The sequence below is a fragment of the Takifugu flavidus genome, chromosome 10, assembly GCF_003711565.1.
Source record: "Takifugu flavidus isolate HTHZ2018 chromosome 10, ASM371156v2, whole genome shotgun sequence".
NCBI classification, from domain to species: domain Eukaryota; kingdom Metazoa; phylum Chordata; class Actinopteri; order Tetraodontiformes; family Tetraodontidae; genus Takifugu; species Takifugu flavidus.
This window is the reverse complement of record NC_079529.1, coordinates 9,466,493-9,490,083: the sequence shown is the minus strand read 5'-3', so window position 1 is coordinate 9,490,083 and position 23,591 is coordinate 9,466,493. Positions and strand designations below refer to the sequence as shown.

The following is a 23,591-nucleotide window of genomic DNA, read 5'->3' as shown; positions in this document are numbered from 1 at the left end:
CATCTATGACTACTGCTGCTGCCACCGCTGTGCACGCACACATATACACACGTCCACAGACAGATATATACATACCCTGACTCAGAGTGATGAGAGTTTATTACTACTGTTGAAGCTAAGTGTCTCCGGGGAAGGAAGACAAGCTGAGTGGTCCTGTGGACCTTAAGGCCCTCAAGGCAAAGAGAGGAAAACAGCTTTGAGTGAGCCCGGCGTGTATATATTAGATTGTTACTTTAAATCTACTGTATTTACATTGCAGGGTAAAACTCTATTACACTGACAAACCTCAAGCCCCAAGCACAGGACCGCTCCTGCATAGTGCTGTGCAAAATGAAAAACATAAATAACTCGCTGTGCTAAAGTTAAAATTCAAACAGCACTAACTTCTGTGCATCCATTACTTACATGTACGTGAGAAAATATGAGGCATTTGTTTCTCAGCAGTTGGTCGTATTCCTACCACCTGTGTGAGTTTGATCGATAGAGCCCGGGCCTGCACAGAGGCCTGCTTTGTGCTAACCAAGAAGGATGGAGAGAAGGGAACACCAGGGACAGCCACTAGCAACCATCGAATCAAAGGAGAGCAATCTGGTTTGTTTTCTCACAGTGCAGGGCCTGAGTGAAAAAAGACTAAATAAAATAAACCTTTAATTTGACTGAAATTGGAGGCAACACACGCCGGCGTACCAGACGGCTGTGAAGTGTGAGTTCTTGCGGTTTGGGTTAATCCTGATTGAGAAGCTCCTGAGTTGAGATGTCAGCAATATGAGACTAAAACAAAAATAATTACTTGCAAAGTTAATGAACACAACTGCTGAGAGAGAGAAAGAGAGAGAGCGAGAGAGAGGAAGGGGAAGGAGAGAGAGACCGAGAGAAAGAGGGAGATAGAGAGGGGTCCATATGGGTGTTTGCTCTGGGTATTTCCCCTAATAACTGCACTCGTACGTGCAGCACACCACCACCCTTTCAAGTGCTACTAAGGCCTGAAAATTTACAGTATCTGTCTCCAGGCTGCTTTCATCCTCACTGTTATGTCTACACACCCTACCTCAGCTGTGAGGGGAGCTGCCCATTACAATATTGGAGCTGCAGAAGGGCACTTGCTACAACCAGAGCTGTACATGAAGGCACCCATGAGCACAGCTGTGTTTTGAGAAGAAGAATGGGTACAGCAATATCAAGAAAAGGCAAGGGATGTCAAGGAAGGCTTCATTAGAGCTGGAACACATCAACCTCCCATGAAAACCTGGCCCTGATAAAGAGGTGCTGTGTCACATAGCTTTGCATGGAGTGATGCTAAACATAAAGTTGTAATGAGTCAAACCAAATCCTGGAGGAAACCTGGAGACACAGCTGCAAGGCTCTGTAAACACAACCACGATGGAGATAAAATAATAATTAAGTATGAAGAATATTACCATGATGGTTCATTAAGGCAAGACAGAGCCGCGGCGGGGGCCAGGTTTGTATATCCTGTCAATGTGGTGTGTGTATACAGAGCTTCAGGACACACCAGCTCAGCCTCTGTTCTGTGCGCCCTGCACACAGCTGCTGCTGGGGGATGCGTCCAAGCAAAGAGTCCCACAGAAACAACAACCCACATCAAAGGAGTTCCACTGGTGGAATATGATTAGAAACTCTTATCCCATGAGTCCACCAGTCCTCCCAGAAAGGGGAAAAGAAGACCATGTTTTTCTTTAAATATCAGCAGGCACAAAGTGAGCTCTCACTTCCCATCTTCCCATTTTTTTAAACTACCTTTGAATGTTGAACACAATTAGAGATCATTCCATTCAATCAACTGTCAAACCATCTACGCTCTGGCCCATTCAGTTACGAGCAGGGGTAGAGTAAACAGATATCAGGGAGTTCTTTTGCATCCTATTGTAAAATCAGGGTCTGACTGAGATTTTCTGATAAACACAGCATCTCTGGCAGCTGCTAGCAAAGCCATTCCAGAGGACAACAGAAATCAGCAGACAATATGAATGGTGAGCCTGTCTTACATTCATTAATAGTCAGTAGGGTTGAATAAAATTAAAGGAGTGCGAACATAATCAGTAATACAAGCCAGCCAATGAGCTAACATCATCGGCTCGCTTATTCTTGGGCCAGTGGATGGTCACCAAAGGTCCACAGTGTGTTACCTCATTTTAAAGGATTGTATTCAGCTCATGGATTGGACAGGACAGGAGACAGTGTTGCCATGTTGGATTCCTGCTGTAAAACAGCATCCAAGACATAGAGCAAACCAGTATGATGTCATTTACAAGTCTTAAGAGCTCCCTGAGGGGAGCTGGTTCACCAGTAAAGTCCTAGTTTGGTTAACTTGTAGGGTGCCTGCACATAAAGATGCATACACATGCATTAAACAGCACAATTGTGTTATGGCAAAGTCTGTTGTCCAATAGGTTGAAGTAGAGACTTTGAAATATGCTGCAAGGTGCGAGAAATGGTAATAATAGAGAGTGAAAGCTAATAAGAATGATCCACGAGTTCATGGTGATAGTACTTTGCTGTGTACCTTCAACACAGGTTTCTACAGTTGTCTCGCTACTTTGAGAGATTCACACATGCTAACAATTAGCATCATAGGTTAGCAGTTGCATCATAGGTTACCAGTTGTCTCATTTAATATTTGTCTCCCTGCTGCAAAAGACTGAGCTGCTTTACCCCAAAGGCTCAGATGTTCTATGTAAAGCAGTAGCAAAAACAAACTGTTTTTAAACATGCATACAGGATGCACAGACACAGAGTTATGGAAAAACATGCGCTTGATCCTTTGGATAATGGGCCTGACGTAAGGCAGAGCTATAAATCCAGCTCAGGTGTGGGTTTGTTTTTCTTGGACCCATCAAATAAGTTGTGAAATGAAATAAAAAAAAAAAAAATCACTGATGGATTCACAGCTAAACAATAAATTGCTACTCACACTGAAAGTGTTGGGCAGGATTGCAGTTGAAATGAACCCTGGCATCTTGTCAGGCGTGCAGGCGTCTGTGCCATCTGACAAGTCTCCCAGTCACCCCACAACCACGGGTGTTAACACCCACCACAGCAGTCATTCCCTATGGGAGCTTTATGTGTCACTGGGTAAAATGACCTAAGCAACATTACATATCGTATAGCTACACATACCTATTTATAGCAGAAGGAGTTGGTCTGACTTATGGTTCGCGGACATCTCTTTCTTCAAGTTCAACATCCCGACACTACTGAAGAATCCTAATGTACTTAAAATGTAAAACAAATGGACAGCAGTGCTGCTGATAATTTCTATCTTTTTAACATGCAGGGGTCTGTGATGATGAGACTGTCCTCTGATCATGATCATTCCCTTTTGGGTCCTTCTCGGGTTTCTTCTCATCTCTGCCCACCATAAAGTAAAAGGAGTGTGGACATAATCAGCGGACTTGCTGGCTAACCCCACAATGACCTACCTTGAATGCTTTACTATGCACTGATTACATCTATTGCTTTCAACCACAAAAGTGCTCCCAGGAAAGGATAGCGAAGCCCATGAAACCTCAGAAATCCTCTGTGGTGAGGGTACATCCTTCAAACAGAGTCCCATAATGCACCACTGATGCACGCAGAAGTAGTGACATGGGTCCCAAATAGCATAAATGGCCCCCTCCCCACAGGGTGATGGCCCTCACTCAACATGACAGTAAATAAGATGTTAAAGGGAATGCAAATCCTTCAAGGTTAGGGGGGACAGATGAGGTTATTAGGGGGGACTGTCACAAAAAGTCCTTGCAACAACTGGGAGAAGGAGTTTGTGAAATAACTGCTTAAAGAGCTGCTTAAAAACTAAAAGAAGGCTCTAAAAATGTACCTGACATTTGGAAATACGGCTGGTTAAATAAGCCAGACAACTGAAACTATCTGGAATTTACAAAGTTCAACACGTGTACTCAAGTTTAATGTCAAGTCTGGTTCAGAGTGCAATAAAATACGCTCGCTTTGAACTCCGTGCTGTGATTGCACGTGGTGATACGTTCAGAGTAATATTTATGCCTTTGGTTTTAAAAAGGTGTGGTTTGCAAATAATATATTTCTGGAGATGGCTTATCATAAATATCACCCAGAGACATAAATTTAGATGACCATTTAATGAGCAAAAGGGACATAACTTAAGTATTACTTAAGTATCTGAACGTAGAAAAGGTCATAAATGTACATTTAACCTGTATATATTATAAAAATAAGCCTCATTAAATAAAAAAGCATAATCCTTTTCATCCAATAAAGTAAAAAAAGTTAGATCTGAAACTGACAAATTCCAAATTTTACATTATCGTCTATCTTTCTTTTTTTGTTTTACAATAATGATGATTACCTGTATTAATATATGGATTACATAAGTAATCCAACGCTGGTCATAATGTTTTTTACATACTTATCCTTCTCTCCATATCACCCCATCCCTTTTCTCTCATTCTTCCCACCATGTCAGACACACATGTGCCCCCTCTCACCACCGCCAGGGCTCCAGTTTATTTGACTAGAAAATTACCCTCCTCATGTTTAACATATCTTCTATATTGTCATCACCAAATATTTATTTGTAAAGGAGAGGACCTCTGAATGGTCACATTCCTTGTGCTTCGCACACACTCCAAGTGTGCTTTTTGGAGAATTTCACACAATTGCGCTGCGTATTTACAGAGCGCTACGTGTTTTTGCTTGGGTGAGTGAAAAAAAAGACTGTGGGTACTTGCTACGATCAACCTCCCTGCACCGAGGGGGGGGATTTAGGGGTGACGCGCCTTATAATGGACTGAAAACCACAAGGGGGCAGTGATGTAACAAGGACCTTCTGAAGCCTGGTACATCAACGAAAGACCAGAGAAACAGTGGAATGCTCAAAGCACAACTGAGGACTCGATGAGACGGGATTTTCTGTGAGGGAGAGAAGGGATATAGTGGAAGGAACGTTTCAAACAAAGAAATATGAGGGGAAAGCAAGAGGACAGGGGGAAAAAAGAGCAAGAGATGGTTGAAGAGAAGCAATGTTACAAGTAAGATTAGAACTAAGTGTCTAACAAATCCTAGCTGCTTGAATTAGATACTTCCTTTAAAAAAAGACCACCCAACTAATGCTCACCTGCAAAGTTAAAAACTGGAGTAATTGGTAAACAATAAAGCTTTCAAACACTGACAGCACCTTGGCTGTTCCATATCTGAACGGAGCCCAACATTCAGACACAAAAACCTTAATTTAGACAGTGTTCTAAAAATATTAAAGCGGGCCCATCGGCATTATTGTTTGGTTGGGCTTCTACGGAAACACAGATGTATGCACACACAAACAGGACCCACTGGCCTCCCAGAGAGCTGTCCCAGTACAACCACAGGTCCCAGAGGGAGGCGCCCTGGTGTTTCTGCACTGACCCATTCCTTAAACAGGCCTGGAGACGTTACTGCTGCAGTCGGCAGAGAGCTTTGTAGTTCCTACCAAACATGACATGACCTCTTCGGTTGTCATCAACAGAAAAAGGGGTTCTTCTTTTTGAAATGTTTGCGTTAGACACACACACACACACACACATGCACGCTGGCATTTCAGGTAAACAGGCCTGGAGGAAACAGGTGAAGATGATCATTGAATATGAAGGGGGCACCCTAAAAGGCTTTTCCTTAAGTAAGTATGGCTTGTGGTTCACCACGCAGTGATATGGATATTACTGCATTATGACTAGATTTTGTTTTTAATTCACATTATGTGCCGCTTCTTCTGTGGAATCGGGGTTGTATGTATTACTGGTTGTAAACCTCAACGGCCTTGCCTCAAGATGCAAGACAATACACTCGAGCGCTGGAACTGAATATTTCTGGGAGACACTAATGGAAATATTGTGAATGGTAGACTTAAAGTCTTATTTTGAATTCCACAACAAAGATATCCCTGTTACAGTTTGTTTACTGGCTGTATGATTTTCTTTCAAACATTCTGCCCTGGTTCATACCGTCTCTGCCACAAACATGGTCCAATTTTCAGTGTGTATGTGTGTGATATTCTGCCAACCAGATGTCTGATCTTTGGCCTGTTTGTCTGCCTGTTTGTCTGTCTAATAGCCTGTCCTTAACTTGCTTTACATGTCTCTTTGCCTCATGCTGTTTTTCTCCTGCTCTGCCGCCCTGTCTTCAGCCTGCGAGGGCAAACCACAGAGATGAAGAGTCCAGGGACCAGCGTAACACATGTGGCAACGCAGGAAGATGCACACTCACACAAAACCAAGTATTCTTGCTAGCAAACCGCAAACATTTCCATCCAAACTCGACACTCGCCCACCCCACCCATCACGGCATCATCCTGACAAAGCGTGAGCAATAAGCTATTTAGTTTGGGAAAATCATGCAAAAGCGAGAGGCTCAAAACAAGCCTGGGAGACAGGGACTATTCCTGCTTTCGCTCGTAAAAGTGCAAATGAGTGACACCACATATGGAAGTGACTGTGGTTACTTGCTACCATCAGCGTTGCTGGCTTTATGATTTTCTTGAAACAGTCTGTGCAGGTCTGTTCAGTGCCAAAGGCTGCCCAGTCTTTGTGTGTCGATCTGCCAACCACACGTCTGAGCTTTGGCCTATTTGTCTCTCTAATACCCTGTACAGTACTTGCTGATCTGATGATCTGTAAAAGTGAAAATGATCACCGCTAACAGCTTTTTAATCCTCCTTCCCTGTATATCTTCCCTCAGTCCCAGTCCTCACAAAGTAATTGGGTTTCTCTAGAATTTTTGTGTTCACTTCAAAAGCTGCTGGTAATTACTCACATGTATTAAAGTGGAGACCACAACCAGCCATGCTGCCTCAGTCTTCAAGCTGCGAATGGTGTTTATTAAGCCTCTGTTCAGAGGCCAAATTTTCAATGTTAATAAAAAGCAGCATTTTTCACTCGGTGGCAACTCGGTGCGGTGGCCTCACCGAAGTCACATTTTCTGCGTCAGATGTATGTCACTGTGTGTGTAAACGTCCACATTAAAAGCGCTACAGTCATCACTGCTCTGTCTAGTTTACAAGAATGTTGACACAATTACTCATCGTGGATCTGAGAGTTATAGTGGTACTCTGTTTCAGGCTTGCATTATATTAAAGTGGCTTTGCTGATTTATCTACTCGCATGGAAACACTTCCAAACACTAAAGCTACTTAAGGTGAGCCAGTGAAGTTCTATTCTAGCTAACCTGCTATCCGGAGTCTACCAGTTGAGGGAGTGAGATCTCAATTGTCTGTTGTTAGTCTCTTTTTCTGACAACCGTCTCCAGCACCCTGCTGCTCCATGCTGCTTTTTCCCTCCCCTTCCAAAGATGACCTCATGTTCACACCTGGGACAAGGGCAGGGGGTTCATTAGAGACTCTTTAGACTACTTTGACATCCCAAAAGCCCGACAGTTGTGTCAGGCCACTACGTGCCCACACATTGACACTACCACCTGGAGTGAAGGCACCAGCTGAGTGGTTCTGTTGGATGTCAAGATAAGGCGTCTTGGTTTCAGATCATATCAACTCAGATCCCCAGATGACACAAGATTACATCAGATTTAGTTAGGCTATATAGGTCATGTTTACTTGAAACCATTAGTTTGGTAGTTATGTGGACTATCTGAATGATATTTGCAATGGCCCATCAGCAGTTAATCACATTCTCTCCTTCTCGGCTTCTGGCTGTGGGCATGGTGGCCTCTGCAGCAGCAGCAGAAGCTCCTGTGAAGGTCTCTGATAGCGCCAACAGTCTGTGAGCTCAGATAAGAAAAGTGTGAACAGCGCTGTAAGCCTGTCACAGCAGGGGGCTGGAATGACAGAACGTTAGAGGTTCGAGGAGAGAGGAAAGGATGTTATAGTGCTGTCCAATGCCAGGCTTCCCATTCATCATTAATATCATTATAAAAGGAGGAATAGGCCTAATCAAGTTTCTATTAATTCTATGTATACTAATATTAAGGAAATCTATGCTTTAAAAATGTAATTATGCTATTTTCCTATTTATTATTTAAAAAATATCAATGAAAAAAAGTAGAAAAATAAATGACATTTTCTTTCTGATACAGGTGAGGTGGTTTTTGTTCATGCGTGAATGATCAATGACAATTTATTTTTATGTTCTGAATTTTAAAAAAATTATTTACATCTCTAGAACTTGGCTACATTATATTAAGATGCCCCATAGTCTGCCCTGTTATAAAGTGCTCAGCCTTGATGCACACTTTATACTTTCGATCTATCAAGCCATAAATCCATCATGTGACACGGTAGCCCAGCCCCCTTGACGAGCCCCACCCTGCCTGATTCTTATCACAATGTCACACTACCAGTCCCCCACCATCATTTCACACACCCCCCGTTGTTGTGGAAAAGCACGACGGCATGACCTTTGACATCTTAAGCAAGAGGCATTAAAGAGGCTCTTAAGCAAAAGTGACAGACTGGTCAGATTGGGCAGATTGGGCAGATTGGGCCGACAGGGCGACTGGCTGACTGGCCTGGAGGCTAAGAGGGATCCAGAAGTAGCGGCACTGAAACGCGGCCGCCAACACATTGAAGGTGGCAGAGGTGGTGGGAGAGTGTTGGCCATCACAGGGCTTACAGATTAGCCTGGCTTATTATTTTGCTATAGGAGCCTCTAACGGTCCTGGAATTGACACGTCGCTTTACCTCCTTGCTGCTCAAGCCAGGGTTTCTGCCAGCAGAATCTGTCAGACGCAGTTATGGATGGCAGCACGAGAGGGATTTAATCATTCCGCAATGTTGGAGAAGCGAACAATTGCTGCCAAGCTCAGCAACAAAGCAGCACATAAATGTGGACACCCACTCGCATCAGAAAATACAGACAGACACACGTGTGCCAAAGCACAATGCTCTGCCCTGGTCCAAGATTTCCACCACAACAAAACTGCACATTAGTACATGTCTACACAGATAAAAGGCTTCTCCTTTTAAATTTTAATGATTTACTACAACTGGTGAAGTGACGACAAGTGAAAAATATGCAAAGTGCAACAAAAGGACAATGACGCGGTCACAAAACAGTGATTAATCAGAGAAAAAAATGAGAATTAGATCAATGTGTTGATAAAGCTGGGACACAAAGAACAAAAGTCAATAACTTATGCTTAAAGAGGATAATACTTCTACGCTGTGATTCAGTGTACTAATAATGACCAAAAAAGGGTTCAAATGACGGTTACGCCACCAAATGGGTTCCCACAGGGGAGCGGGTGCTACTCACGTCTTTAAATGTTGTAAAAGCTGGTAATGCTAAAATTTTTCATTAGTCAAAGTGAGAAAGAACTTGAACCAAGCTTGGATCTGAAGAAATTTGACTCCAGAACAGTTGCAAATTTATCTGGACTGTAGAATCCAGAAACAATAGATTGTGCTGTGAAGTGGAGAAAAGCCTTTCTCTCAAATATATTATGTGTATTTTCCCAGCCACCCTTTGGTCTGAGGTAACAGGCCCCTGTGGGTTATGTTCTACTGCATGCAGAGCACCACACATGCAGACAAGCCATCGATCTCCCCGTGTGGAGAGGCATACAGGATTTAGTGTCTACACCTGGCCAGAGATCTTCTGCTTGTCTAAAAACCAGGCCTCCCAGTGACACTTTAAAACAGAACAGTCTCATTCAGCAGTCAATCAGGTGTCTTCACTTCCTCCCTTCCCGAGATCTTTCACAGATCTCTCTCAGTTATGTCACGGTCATCTATTATTGTTTTAACTCTCTTCATTTATACATATAACTCAAGCGTCTACGTGGCATTAATCCGTAGTTATTATTGAAGCAGGACCTGCCAAGTCAGTAGTCTGACTTTACTGATATGGAGAAGCATTAAGTGAGTTTAAAACACTGATTTTATACTATCTGTGTAATGTCACTGTAATGACTGGTTAGTCGTAAAAAACATTAAAAATTCCAGATTTGTTCCCAGTTCTTGTGATAGATGTGTTTACAGTTTCTCCATGTGCATTCACACCAACACACACCATCCCCTCAAAACCTCCCTTCCTTTGGGAAAGACTTGATGCTGTAATGACCCCAAACCACTTCCATGCTGTTCAGGGTTAACAGAGGCTGTTTCAGACGTCATCCTATGGTGGTGAGTAGATGTTTGTGGTGGAACCATGTGTGTCTTCACTTGTGTGTATATGTGTGTGTGTATGTATGTGTGTGTGTCTAAGTTTAAACTCACCTCATTCTAAAGTAAGACATTATAAGCTGCATGCTTTAGATGCATTTACCTCTGACAAGAGCCCCTGGGTGCTACTGACCAACAGGAGCACAGCAGAAACCCTTAACATCTGCAGTAGTTTAACATAAACACATGGGTACAAAATACCTACACACTTCCTATCCTTAATGCGCACACAAAAGCACATGCACAGTGGAAGCTCAGAGTGCCCCCCACTGCTTTCATCTCGTCTTCACTCAGATAAATTAGCTGCCTGCTGGTCCCTGGGAAAGTGTGCCTCCTAATTTGGGGATTTTGCCTTAACACATTTTTTCCTCCCCCAGCAAGAGAAAAACTGTTTCAGAACATTTTGAAGCCAGAACAGCCTCTGCTCAACAAATACTTGACATCACTCTAAAACACATCGACAGAGACAGATAACCAAACACACGCTCAAAGCCAGGTGCTCCAACGAATACATATTTAGGCTGTATGATGCTAATGTCAGAAGACCTTCCCTAATGGTTCCATCAGCCAAAGAGCTAGACTCGGCTCTCTGGCAAATGTTCTCACCTCTGCTGAGACACTCCCAGAAGCAAACGTGTCGCCTCTGTGACAGCATCAAACCACAATCCAGGTCCCCAGAGTCTGCACACTTTGCAAACTGATTGAGCTAACACACACTGCGGCAAAGACGCACATTAGCCGCAGCTTTCAAAACACCGGATCGTATGGCGCGCTAAAATGTTTGCCTTTTTAAATTTTGTAATGAGCATGTTTCAAGCTTGATATTTTTCCACGCCCTTCACTCGCTCTCCCTCTGATCTCAGAGATCAGAATGTCAGAACGTGCATTTATGCGTCATGACATAATGACAACCTCTCAGTTCCGGGCAGTGTTCTTTCTTTGCTTATTATTTCTTTTCCTGTGAAAATAAAAGAAATCCCAGAGACTTACCATAATTACAGTCAGTTTCTCTAGAACTCTGATGTTTCTAATAATGCCAAAATGACTAATATGTTTTTTAAAAAACCTTAGATTGAAGACTCGGGGTTAGAAAAAGGTAAATGAGGGGAGAAAAGGCTGAGATTATGAATGTGTTTGAACTGTCCTCATCATCCTTTTATTCAGTTATACTCTCATCCTAAAATTTCACAGAAGAAACTAGAGGAACTCGAGTTAGGAAAACCTGGTGAATCTGCAGGACTATTGGTACTGTTCATTCAGGGGTTGATTTCCAGAGAGAATTCCGCTCAGAGGGCAGGTTATCACCAGATGGCTCCATTGGATGTATGCAGTACAAATTAATAAAGACCAAAATCTACTTTAATCTCAGAAGAGGCCAGATGAACTAGATGAACTTGGGACTTCCGCAAGGGAATTCTAGAACTTATTGTATTACTTATTGTTTTTGGGTCACAAATTTGACAAAAAGGCCGTAAAACTTTAATTGATTGGAAGACAACTAATCTTAAATTTATGAAAGCTTCCTCACCCACCACACCAGAACTCTCTCTGACCTGGAGCCTCTGACACTGCAGCCTGCACTGGACAGATGGCCCAGTCGCCTTCTAAATGCGTTCCCCTCAACAGGCAACATTAACATTTCTGCCACAGCCTGGTGGGAGAGTGAGCGGAGGTTAAGTGGGGTGAGAGGGTGGCAAGGTAAGACACTGGGACCAGGATAGGTTTGAAATTTTTAGGAAGAGGTTGGAGGTTGCAAAACGAAAGAACAAGCAGGAGCAGAGAGAAAAGGGGGGCATGTGAGACGACCCATGTTTTAGAGCAGACGCGGTGATGAAGGTGTGAATGGGGCTTAGAGTCAGCACAGAGACGTTAACCTGCTCTGTATATTCTGCTCTGGGTGATGCTCTAAATCAGTCCCAACTGACAAAACGATGAGTTCGTGTTTAGAGAGTGCTTAAATTACTGGCAGTCTAAAAAATACAAACTCTCATTTTTAGAATACAAATGTAAAGGCAGCGTGGATTAAATGTGCACTTCTGTTGCTGCACATAGACATGTATATGAATTCTAAAAACAGCTGCACAGAAACCCAGAAGCAGTGATTCTTGAACCAATTCAGATGTTTCAAGCTCCGACTGCAGGTCAGCAGAGGAGAGAAGCGCGAGTAGTCTGACATAAACCAGGCTATTGAGAGCCCACTCCCTCTAGCCATTATTGATCAGAGCTGAGCTAAACCATCTCAGTCACACTGTGACACTGGGGTCAGCAGCAAACAGAGGCCCCCAAATCTTTAGATAAATTATTATTTCCCCCAATAATTCTGAAAATACCACTCACTATTTTATAGGTGTCTGTGGGAGAAAGGCACTGTGTGTTTAAAGACTTGCCTCCCTAATGTCTTAAATAAATCAACTAATTGAATAAAAAATATGACATCACCTCAGGAAATTTGAGAATAAGAATAGAATAGAATTTTACACTGTACCATAAAAATTTAGTGGAAAGAGATCCAATACTTTTAGAATGGAATTATGGAGCCAACTTGTAAAGAACTTATTTCTTCATAAGTCATTTAAACAGTAATTAGAATCACTGCCAATCACTGTGCTGAGAGGATCTGGAGAAACCTAATTGTTCTTAGTCATTCCACAATTAATCTTGGTTCTCCAATGGGACATGATGATGTTCCTGTGTGGTCTTGGGGGGACTCTGACAACGAATGAGATCACTGGACCAGAGAAAACCAAAACCTCTAAAGGCGATAAATATTATAGGGAAACAATGCGACAATAGAGGCAAGATTCTGATTAATCATTCCTCTGTCTGTCCCTGGAACAAACTCCAATAGTTGACAAAACAGAATTAATCAAGAGAAAAAAATAGAGACCTTGCATATGTTCCACAAATGCATAATTAGCTAAATTTATGTAGATTACCCTCAAATAAACAGATTATGCTTAACTGTGCAGGCTTTGAGAGTGCTTCTGAACATGAGCCAGCTCTGACAAAGAGCCAAAGACCTTGTAACTGGTACTATTGGGAGTGTTTGGTGTGTGGATGACAGTGTGTGAGAATAAGCCAGTTATATGGGAGAATTTAAAATTAGTGTGGGTTGTGTCACATTCCATTCTTGACTGAGCCTCACTAAATCCCCTCCTCCCCTTGGGTCTGGTTCCTACTGGCTGATTCTGTTAATTACTTTGCCTTTTTTTTTTTTATTTCTGTGAGAATTGTGAGAAATCTCTCCCACTGTCACTACTATCCTGCCCATAGCTACACCACAGCCCGACAACTATCACAAGCTAAATTAGTTTGATTAATCACATCATAGTACAGAGCTCTGCTCAAAAAACCACTGCATCAGCATCAAAAAGCGCGTACAAGCATGTGTGTGTGTGTGTGTGTGTGTCCCTCTCATATCCATAATGTGGTTCAACTCATCTTATTACACATTTTCAAGTCTTCACCCTCACCAGTGCTGCTTCTCTGTGTGACTGTGGTTGGGCCAATTACATGCATCCTGCTTTGATTTACAAACTAATGCTGACTGCAGTTTTGTGGAATATGGCTTTGCCCACTGGGTGCATGCATGCTTTTTTGGTCAACAGTGTAGCCTGGGAAAATGCTGGCGGAGCATAGAACAAGAGGAAAGTGGAGGGAGTAAAGGGGGAAGTGAAGAGGGACGGGCATGGTGAGAGGGAGGTGCGCCACGGCAGCTGAGCTGTGAAGAAGCTAATGGCCTCTCATCCCCTTCCCACGTCCATCGTGTGTTTTCTGACGGGCACTCAAGCAGCGAGACACATATCGGTTTGGCTACTGGCACAGAACTCCAGCCGACTTCAGTGCAGTTTCAATGGGTCAATTTGGCATCTGTCTGAACACTAGTTAGCCTGTATGGGACTTCAAAACTCTCAGAGAATGAATCAGTAACCAGCATCTAATGGCATGGGGAGGTGGTGGCTGATTTCACTCATAGCTGGCACGGCAGTGATGAGAGATGAAAGGCCCGAGCGTGGCTCACCGACTGACAATGAGAGTGATAAACTGCGGTTGTATAAAAGAGGCTTGATGTGGAGGCAACACCAAATTACTAATAATAATGTCAGTCTCTGTCAGCAAAAGACAGGATGGAGAGGAAAATGTTGTAGCAAAGGAAAACAGCTAAACCACAGCTTGTCTCCGTATGTCTGGTGGTTTTCAAGAAGCTGGGAAATGAAAATTACGGGCAAGAGCTACTAATATAACTTATTTAAAAAGTGCTTGTTTAATCAGAATATGCACAATTACTTTATTTTAATGTATCACAGATTCAGACCATTTATGAAGTGCATCTATGTGGCTCAATCTTAGGTAATTTAAAACTGGCCCTCTACAGTCAGTCTGGGCATTATCCCCTCTAATTTGCGAGAATAAAGCTCCAAGCCCCTGATTAGGTGATCCGGGGAAGCCAATTGTTTTGATTGTGCTGTGTGACGTTTGATCCGACTGTGAGGAATGTGGCGACCTTTGATCCAGTGACAACATTCAATTAGATAAGGTTAACTAAATTGACCTCCTCCACCCTTTTACTCAGCCTCGTGCAGAAGAAAGTGCAAAGAACTCGTATCCTACCAGTGTCCTACCACTTCAGCTCACTCTCTTTTATTTACAGTATATATGTTCATTCCTGCTTAAAACTGTACTGAAAGCTCTTCATCTGCTTTTCTTCCTAACTTACTAATGATGAATGAAAAATCACAGATGGCAATGTAATTTGTCTCTCAAGCTCGACTTGCAATTTCTCATTGTAATAACTTTAGGCTCACATGGGAACTTTCATTGATTGTTTATATTGTTGGGTGTTTCAGTAAACTTCTGTTAGGTTCTTTACTGACAACAAGAGTTCCCTGGGAATGACATTACATGCAGTAGCTGGCAAGTTAGATCATTATATTCCAGCTGTTCAGTAACAAAGGGCAAGCATCTGCTATTCCCTGAAGAAGAACTCAATACTTAAGATGTTGTCTCAGTTTAAGGGTCCACAAGTTTGCATGCACACTGCCAAAACTATCACTCGAGCTGACCTGTAACTACTCATATACACATGGTTAAAACAGCATATTAAAATTGGAAAGTTCTCACCAAATGTGATGAAAGAGCCTCATTATGTCTTTGCCAGATAGACTTTATTGAAAGTGCTGCTCTAACGCTGTTTCCACTTTCATATGATGTGAAAAAATCTAATTACTTCTTCCTTTGCGTGTCCTACCCAAATGACAACTTTTAGAAGTTAAACAGCGGTGACCCAAAATGACCTCCTTTCACACTCCCAGGCTAAATCTTTAAATCTGACTGACTTATACACTACTATGTCGGCTTAGTCCGACAACAAACATCAGGAAAAACAGAGACCGCTACATTTCACTGGGCTGTAGTCTGTCATGGGATTCTGGCAACCCATTCCAGCTTTCGTCCAATCACATTTTAATGCATAATAAATGGCCAAACTTGTCATTGACAATCATTTTTTTGCAGTGTTTGGTGAGTTCTGTTATTGTACTTCACTGTTGCTATGACTATTTTCCTGCACAATCATTAAAGTGTCATTTTCTCTCTTTTCTAGGAAGAGTCTCATCTATTCTCCATTCTGAGAACAACTCCAACACACTGGCAATTTTTTGATTTGCTACTGAAATGAACTGAACTGGAGAAAGAATGAAATGGTCTCTGCAGGAAGCTGTTATATCACATAGGAGCAGAGGTTATCCTGAACAGCAGCTCTTGTCCAAGTCACACTCCAGCCCAGACTCATCCCCAGTCTCAGCTCTTATCCTCTTGTACCCAATCCCTGCCCCCTGCCCCTCAGCCTCACACTCCAACCAGGCTTTAAGCACTGTGAGAGTGGTCTAAGTAGCCCAGCACTTCACAGATGAACAGCTCCAGTAATGGGCCATGATTGACCTCAATAGCCAGCTCTGAGTGGGTTCCCTTGGGTCTAATCTCCGCATTACCTGCTCTGCTTCACACACACTGACTGACAAGAGATGATGAGAACGGCTGCCTCGAAGATTAAACAGGTTCTTTAGGAAGTTCAAGGCTGCTTAAACAAATAAACAAACCTTAATGCACTGCTTTCATGCGCCTGAACCAAAATGTGAGCATTAATGGACAGGTACCAATATAATATGTCTTGTATTTAAAAAGATTCCAGACCTAAATCATGTAAACTTGCTAATTTCCTCCAAATATTGGCTGCTGTGTTTGTTTCCTCACAAGGATGAAGAGTAAATGTGTTTTTAGCACCACTTTTTACTGTAGACTTATCAAGCAGAGAATGTTCAGAGCAGCAGCTTAAAGCCATCAAGCTGCTGCCTGAGACAAAGCCAGATTGTTGATTTAACACTCAGTGGATTGAGGGAACACATGAAAAGGAGGGAAAAGGAGCTTGATAGATGGACAATTGAATGTACAGCAGTCCTTTGAAAGACTGTATGGGAGGAGGCTACCAAGGGAGATCCCAAAATTCACACCCCATCTATGGTGTGAGCGCAACCTATTGAAAGGGTACGGTTTCAGGGCAGAGGCCAGGAGACCGGCAGACCATATGTGAAAAGTGTTTCTATGGATGTTTGTGTGCGTGTGCACCGTTCAGTGAGCACATTTACGTGTTTGGTGCAAAAGTGACAGATCAAAGTCAGGTGGCGCTTCGTTCCCACCTGCTCTCATTAGTCATTTGGACGTACAGAGCCTGACCCCACCTGTTTCTGACTGCTGCAGCCAGGACCTGACAGGCTAACAATAATGGCGGCACTAAATTGTATTTCACTCTAATTATTAAGAGTCTTCATGCTATCTGCCTCTTATAAAAATAAATAATGGAAAATAATAGTAACTGAACAACTGTAATCTGTTTGAAAAGTAAATATGTTTTGGGTTACTGCACCAGGGGAATTCTCCAAGGATTAATACCATGTAACCTCTCTCCAACATGTTTAAATTAGGACTGAAGATCACTTTGTTCCCTCATTCCCACAGCTCCCATGGTATGGTAAAGAGATCAAAACTGCAGAGCTTTACAGGGAACATCTTTAACATTTGCTCTCCTCTCAGTGTGCTTGATTAAATGTAACATTTTGAGATCCCAGAGTTCTGAGAAAAGCATAAATCATTGTCTCGCAGCTGCTGGCGTGCCTGGGGAAAACACATGCTTTCCCCCTCTCTTTCTCCCTTGCTTTTAGTCTTTTCTATGATCATAAAGCCCACCCGACTTGTTGCTCCCTCCTCCTCTGGTGCAGTCGAGGATTGGGGGGGACACCTGCAGACTGTCGCTTGCCATGAGATTGAGCATAAATTCCAGCCTCTCACATGCCCTCTCGCCCTCTACCCGTCTGGACCTCTCCAAAGCCCCTTTAGTCTTCCCCATCCATCAACAGTGACAGGCCCAAGATCAAGCCAAGAAGAATCAGCCACTGTCCAGGGATCAAAATGATCAACTTTTCTCTGGAGAACTTAAATAATTAACACTTAGTGCAGCCCTCACGATCAGTTTGAAGAACACTGCAAAGGCCTTCGGTTCACATGATCCATATTGCTCTGCTCTAATAAAATGCAAAAAAAAAAGTATACTGGTAGAATAATTACAGGTCGTTGGCCCCAGTTTGTGTACTGGCTCTAACCAGCAGCCTCCAGACTGCCAGTCCATTGTTTACTGCATTCATATTTGCTTAAAATCAACCGTTCTGTCTGTTGTTTTCCACAAGCACAATTTGTCTTATAGCTGTGGCAAGTTCTTCCATGTTTTTTTTACGCTACGTAAATGTATCACGGAGAACACGTGAAATATGTTTGCAGACGAAAACAACAGGGTAGTAGCCGCTGCCAAGGGGAAAAAAAAGGTCCTATAACTGTGAGCCCATCTGGAATGACTTCTCAATTAACAGAAATCATCTGGGACTGTTGTAATGCAAAGGCTAAAGTACAAGATATGAAATTACTAATTGCTTTTGGATCTGTAATAGAAGGCATTTCAAAGCAGTGCCGTTTCGTTCAAACCCATGTTTTTAATTGTGTTTAATTTATTAGAATGTTCCAACCTCAACTCTGTTAAATAAAAACATGTTAGTCTGGATATGCAAGAGTTCTACAAGTATAAAGAGACTTCCCCAATACCGTTGGACAGACAAATCATTTAATCTTTTCTTTACATAAACTGGAATTTAAATTCAGAGGTAAACAATTAGACAGAAAACAGATGTCACAATAGGATTTATCTCAATCTACGTGGATTAACTTTGTATTCCAAAGCAACATGGGGGAAGAATTTAAAGACAACTCAAAACTGTTATCAGAATACAAAATGGTGCATCAAAGGTTGCTATATTATTGATGCTTCCTTCTTCCTAGATTTTGCCAAGAGCTATAGTGGCAAAATGAAACGGAAAGGGCACGATTTGCTAGATTCTTAAAAAGGGAGAAATAGAAGACGTGGGAGAATCACCTTCTGGGATGAATTAAAAGATCCATAGGGAAAGTGCTGGCAATTTCCAGGGCCTGTCACATCCTCTAGCGAATGAGACAACACAGGGATCACACATACATGACCCGTTGGGGAAAAAGCAAAGGCAAGGCTTCTCTCAGTTTATACTCAACAGTAGTCAATCGCACAGCAAAGCGTGAAAATAAGATGGATTTGGAAGTGCTACAATTCATTGAATGCCTACTGGTAAACCTGATGTCCAAGTTCTGTGTCCTTAAATATTTACGCTTAAAACTAGCCAGTCCAATCCCTCGAGACTTTGCAATTTATCCTTAAACCAGAACTGACTAATCAAGAGTAAAATAGAATATAAAACTTGATTGTGGCCCATTACACCTTAATGTTTCCAGTATGTTTATGTTGTAAGATTTTTCTCTCAGGCTTTTACCCAAGTCTGCCACTCAACGTATAATGATCACACTTTAAGAATCCACAAAATGGAATCAACAGAGCCACATGGGAGGAATAAAATGTGTTTGATGGCAAGGCCAAGTGTTCCAACAATTCAGAAATGTCACCATCACAAAACGCTGAGCCTCTAAGTCTGTCCTATGGGAGCAAATGGTGAAGCCCATTTCAATGGTGCCATTACACCTTTCATCTCTGGCTGACAGAGGCGTTGCATCCATCATTTCATTAGGCTGGTTTTAACAGTCTCCTTCAGCCAACCTTCTGGATGACAGCAGGGACATGGGACATGTGGACCAACCTTTGATGTAAGGCTGAAAAGAACAGATTATGTGTGTGTGTGTGTGTGTGTGTGTGTGTTGTGTGTGTGTGTGGTGTGTGTGTGTGTGTCTTAATCAATGGACCATTACATTCCATAATTACATTTTACAGAACAATAAATGTTAAAAAAACATTGCTTGCAACTTATTAAATAAAACAGTAACATTCTTAACATGCTTTAAACTGCAACAATAATGTATCAGTTGTTATGTCTAATGGTAGTAAAATAAATAAAATCATATTAAAGGTAGGATGCTGAAAGAGTATTAAAACACAGCGAGGAAAGAAATAACAAACAATGACCCAGAGAGAGCGAAAAGAGGGTTCGCTGGGAGGTAGTGATGAGAAGTATTGCTCCACATCTGTGGGAGATATATCCAGGGCTTCTGGGAGTGAGCCCCTCCTACCCTTTCACCTTCATCATCCCCCCCCCCCATTTCACTTTCTTGGTCTTCTGGTTTGTGTTTGGATCAGGTTTTAATATTCAAAAATATGCACTGTCTTTATGAGCCATTGCTTTGCTGAAATAATATGCACTCTAAATCAAAGTAATAGTCTGAGGCTGTGCACTAAATAGATTTTACAAGAGTTCCTAAAAATATCCCAGCCTGTCAGAGTACAAGGAGTTGCGCAATACCTTGTCAAAAACACAATGTTGTTTTTAAAATCGACTCTGATGTCACTTTTTTAAATAATTGAATGGATGACAATGTTCATATTTATCAGCCACTCCGTTGCCTATGAAAGATCTCCATCTCTCCATTTATAGCAGCGTGCTGACGAGCATCCTGGCAGTCAGTGACTGACTGAGTGTCAGTTAAACAGCAATGAAATTCCTGTTCAGCAACGACCTCCCAACTCTACAGTCTCTAAACCGTACTTATCTCCTGACTTCAGTGCACCCCAGCGCTGCAGCTGCATTTTTCCACTTTCAATCTCAAATCACCAGACACGAGCTCTATTGCCATCTCAGTGCTGACATGTTTAATGCTCAGGGGCCAGACGTGATTCAGAGCCTAGTTTTCACATGCAATGGCCACAAAATGGATCTCTGTAGCCCTGCGTTAAAAGTGATGTACAGTTGTGACTCCGTCTGAAAACAAATACTGGAGGTGTATTGTTTTACACTGTCAACCCAGGTTTTCCTGTATACGTTGCTGGGCTGAGGCAAGAGGGGACGGATAAAAGACCATGTGTATTGTGAGAGGCTTTTTACGTACTTGGGAGCAACTGAAAGCCATGGTATGAAAAACACCGTAAAATACATCATTATCAAAGTGTTTCCAATCTTTCCAGAGGGGCAGACAAATCTGCCTGGTAGGAGAACAATTTACAAATGCAGTTGGGAGGGAAAGGTTAGTGATGACATATTAATACTGATGGAAGAAAGCACAGCAGGACAAATTTCTGCATGAAAGAACATTGGACCCCATGCTGGATAGATGAGGACATACCTGGCTACTGCTGCAGACATATGAGACGCACACAGTTGTAGTCATTAAATGTCCAACTTAGTAAATCAAGCTACGGTGCTCTAGCTGTGGAATCTGAATTGCATGTTTAGTGCTTTGGAAAGGCTACTGAACAATCTTACACGCCCCCTCTAAATACACATGCCTACGCACTCACGCACTAACACGTGAAATATAATCTGTGGTGGAAGGACGCAAATTGCAACCTGACATCAGCATAGCCTCATCAACAAACCCCGAGAGGCTGGCTGTTTTCAGTCAGCTCAGCCCGGCACTGACAGAGACGGACTGCTGTTTAGAAAGTTTACTGTTTGTAAAGAGACAAAGAGTTGCCAGCTTTGTCTCAAAAGGGAAACACTTAAGAAGTAACTGAAAAGGGGGCATTGCATAACATAAACAACCTAACAAATCAAGATTGTTGCATTAGATGTTCAATAACTGAGATGGAATCCAACTAACAATGACAAGCATAGTTGCAAAATGTGCTTAGAACATCAAAATGGGGAGGGGAGGGGGAGCGGGGAGGGGAGGGGGAGTGGAGAGAGGAGAGGAGAGGAGAGGATGCGGAGAGGAGAGGAGAGGAGAGGAGAGGAGAGGAGGAGGAGGGGACCCGAGGGGAGGGGGAGAGGAGAGGAGGAGAAGAGGAGAGGGAGAGGAGGGGAGGGGAAGAGGAGAGGACGGAGAGGAGGGGAAGAGGGGAGGGAGGAGAGGAGAGGAGAGGGAGAGGAGAGGAGAGGAGAGGAGAGGAGGAGGAGAGGAAGAGGAGAGGGAGAGGAGAGGAGAGGAGAGGAGAGAGGGAGGACGAGGAGAGGAGGAGAGGAGGAGAGTGAGAGAGAAGAGGAGAGGAAGCACGAGGAGAGGAGAAGGAGAAGGAGGGGAGAGAGGGGTAGAGGGAGAGGGAGAGGGAGGAGAGGAGAGGAGAGGAGAGGAGAGGAGAGAGGAGGGGAAAAGAGGAAGAGGAGAGGAGAGGGAGAGGAGAGGAGAGGAGAGGAGAGGCAGAGGAGAGGAGGAGAGAGGAGGAGGAGAGGAGAGGAGAGGAGAGGAGAGGGAGAGGGAGGGAGAGGAGAGAGGAGAGGAGGAGAGGAGAGGAGAGGAGAGGAGAGGAGAGGAGGAGAGAGAGAGGAGAGGAGAGAAGAAGGGGAGGAGAGGAGAGGGAGAGGAGGAGAGGAGAGGGAGAGGAGAGGAGAGGAGAGGAGAGGAGGAGGAGAGGAGAGGAGAGGAGAGGAGAGGAGAGGAGAGGAGAGGAAGAGGAGAGGAGAGGAGAGGAGAGGAGAGGAGAGGAGAGAGAGGAAGAGGAGAGGAAGAGGAGAGGAGAGGAGAAGAGGGGAGGAGAGGAGGAGGAGGGAGAGGAGAGGAGAGGAGAGGAGAGGAGAGGAGAGGAGAGGAAGAGAAGAAGGGGAGGAGAGGAGAGGAGAGGAGAGGAGAGGGAGAGGAGGAGAGGAGAGGAGAGGAGAGGAGAGGAGAGGAGAGAGGAGAGGAAGAGGAGAGGAGAGGAGGAGAGGAGAGGAGAGGAGAGGAGAGGAGAGGAGAGGAGAGGAGAGGAGAGGAGAGGAGAGAAGAAGGGGAGGAGAGGAGAGGAGAGGGAGGGAGAGGAGAGGAGAGGGAGGGAGAGGAGAGGAGAGGAGAGGAGAGGAGAGAGAGGAGAGGAGAGGAAGAGGAGAGGAGAGGAGAGGAGAGGAGAGGAGAGGGAGGAGAGGAGAGAAGGAGGGGGAGGAGAGAGAGGAGAGGAAGAGGAGAGGAGAGGAGAGGAGAGGAGAGGAGAGGAGAGGAGAGGAGAGAGAGGGGAGGAGAGGAGAGGAAGAGGGAAGAGGAGAGGAGAGGGAGAAGGAGAGGAGAGAGAGGAGAGGAGAGGAGAGGAGAGGAGAGAGGAGGAGAGAGGGAGGAGGGGAGGGGAGAGGGGAGAGGGTACCTGAGTTCCGACAGTCATCTCCCTGTTGAGGGACCTGGACAGAAAAGGCCAGCAGGTCAGGGGCCAACAAAGACTCAGGTTTTCGAATCTCATTGAGCCAGCGGCTCATATGGAGTTCTTTGGTGTCAGATGGGCCCTGGATCAGGGGCACGAGCTTCTCCTTCACCCCCTCTCCCAGACCTAAGACACAAGATTCAAGGTAGATTAATGCACAGCTTTCAAACATTTACATCATGTGCATATTCTTGTATCTCTTTTCTTCTTGCATTTCATTATTGAAAAATGTGGATTTTACAGGATAATCTGCCAAATACTGTCACATTTGACCTTGTGACCTTTGCACTACACTAGATCCAATAACATCCTTGCCATCAAAGACATGGCCAGGGACCAATGACAGGCCCCAGGAGAAAGCAGCAACTAGAACACACAGCTGGAAACAAAAAAAATCAAGATAAAGATTGAGTGGGAGAAGAAGAAGGGAGAGGCAGAGCAGAGTTTGTAAATGTATCATTTAAAGAAATCCTGAAAGAAGAGTCTAGTCAGTCTCTCTCACTCCCTCCTACACAGGCAGTAAAATTTTAAACAGGGCACAGCTGCACACACCTGGGGTCCTGGCGCACACTTTTACAGCTCCCACGGTTCCTGAGGCACATTTAACCATCGCGCGGCTGCAGAACTTCAGCTCCAAGTTTTGGACTGAACCCTCAAGAGTCGGTGACGGGCCCAGAGACTTCGCACCTAATAAAAAAAAAAGCAAAGTGAAAATGAAGTGCAGTCGCACAGGTTTAAACACCGCTGCCGTGTATTTGTTAAACACTTGTT

The 23,591-nt window shown here is 43.6% G+C and overlaps 1 protein-coding gene across 3 annotated transcripts in view; it reads right to left on the bottom strand.

The window, feature by feature from the left end:
• LOC130532683 (intermembrane lipid transfer protein VPS13B-like) overlaps positions 1–23,591 on the bottom strand; it is a 231,590-nt gene that overhangs the window by 145,264 nt on the left and 62,735 nt on the right. For all 3 annotated transcript variants that reach the window (XM_057045445.1, XM_057045444.1, XM_057045446.1), the window contains exons 18-19: positions 23,373–23,507; positions 22,767–22,946 (exon numbers count right to left, since the gene is read on the bottom strand). In XM_057045445.1, coding sequence (XP_056901425.1) covers positions 22,767–22,946; positions 23,373–23,507 — 315 coding nt within the window. The remainder of the gene's footprint in view (positions 1–22,766; positions 22,947–23,372; positions 23,508–23,591) is intronic.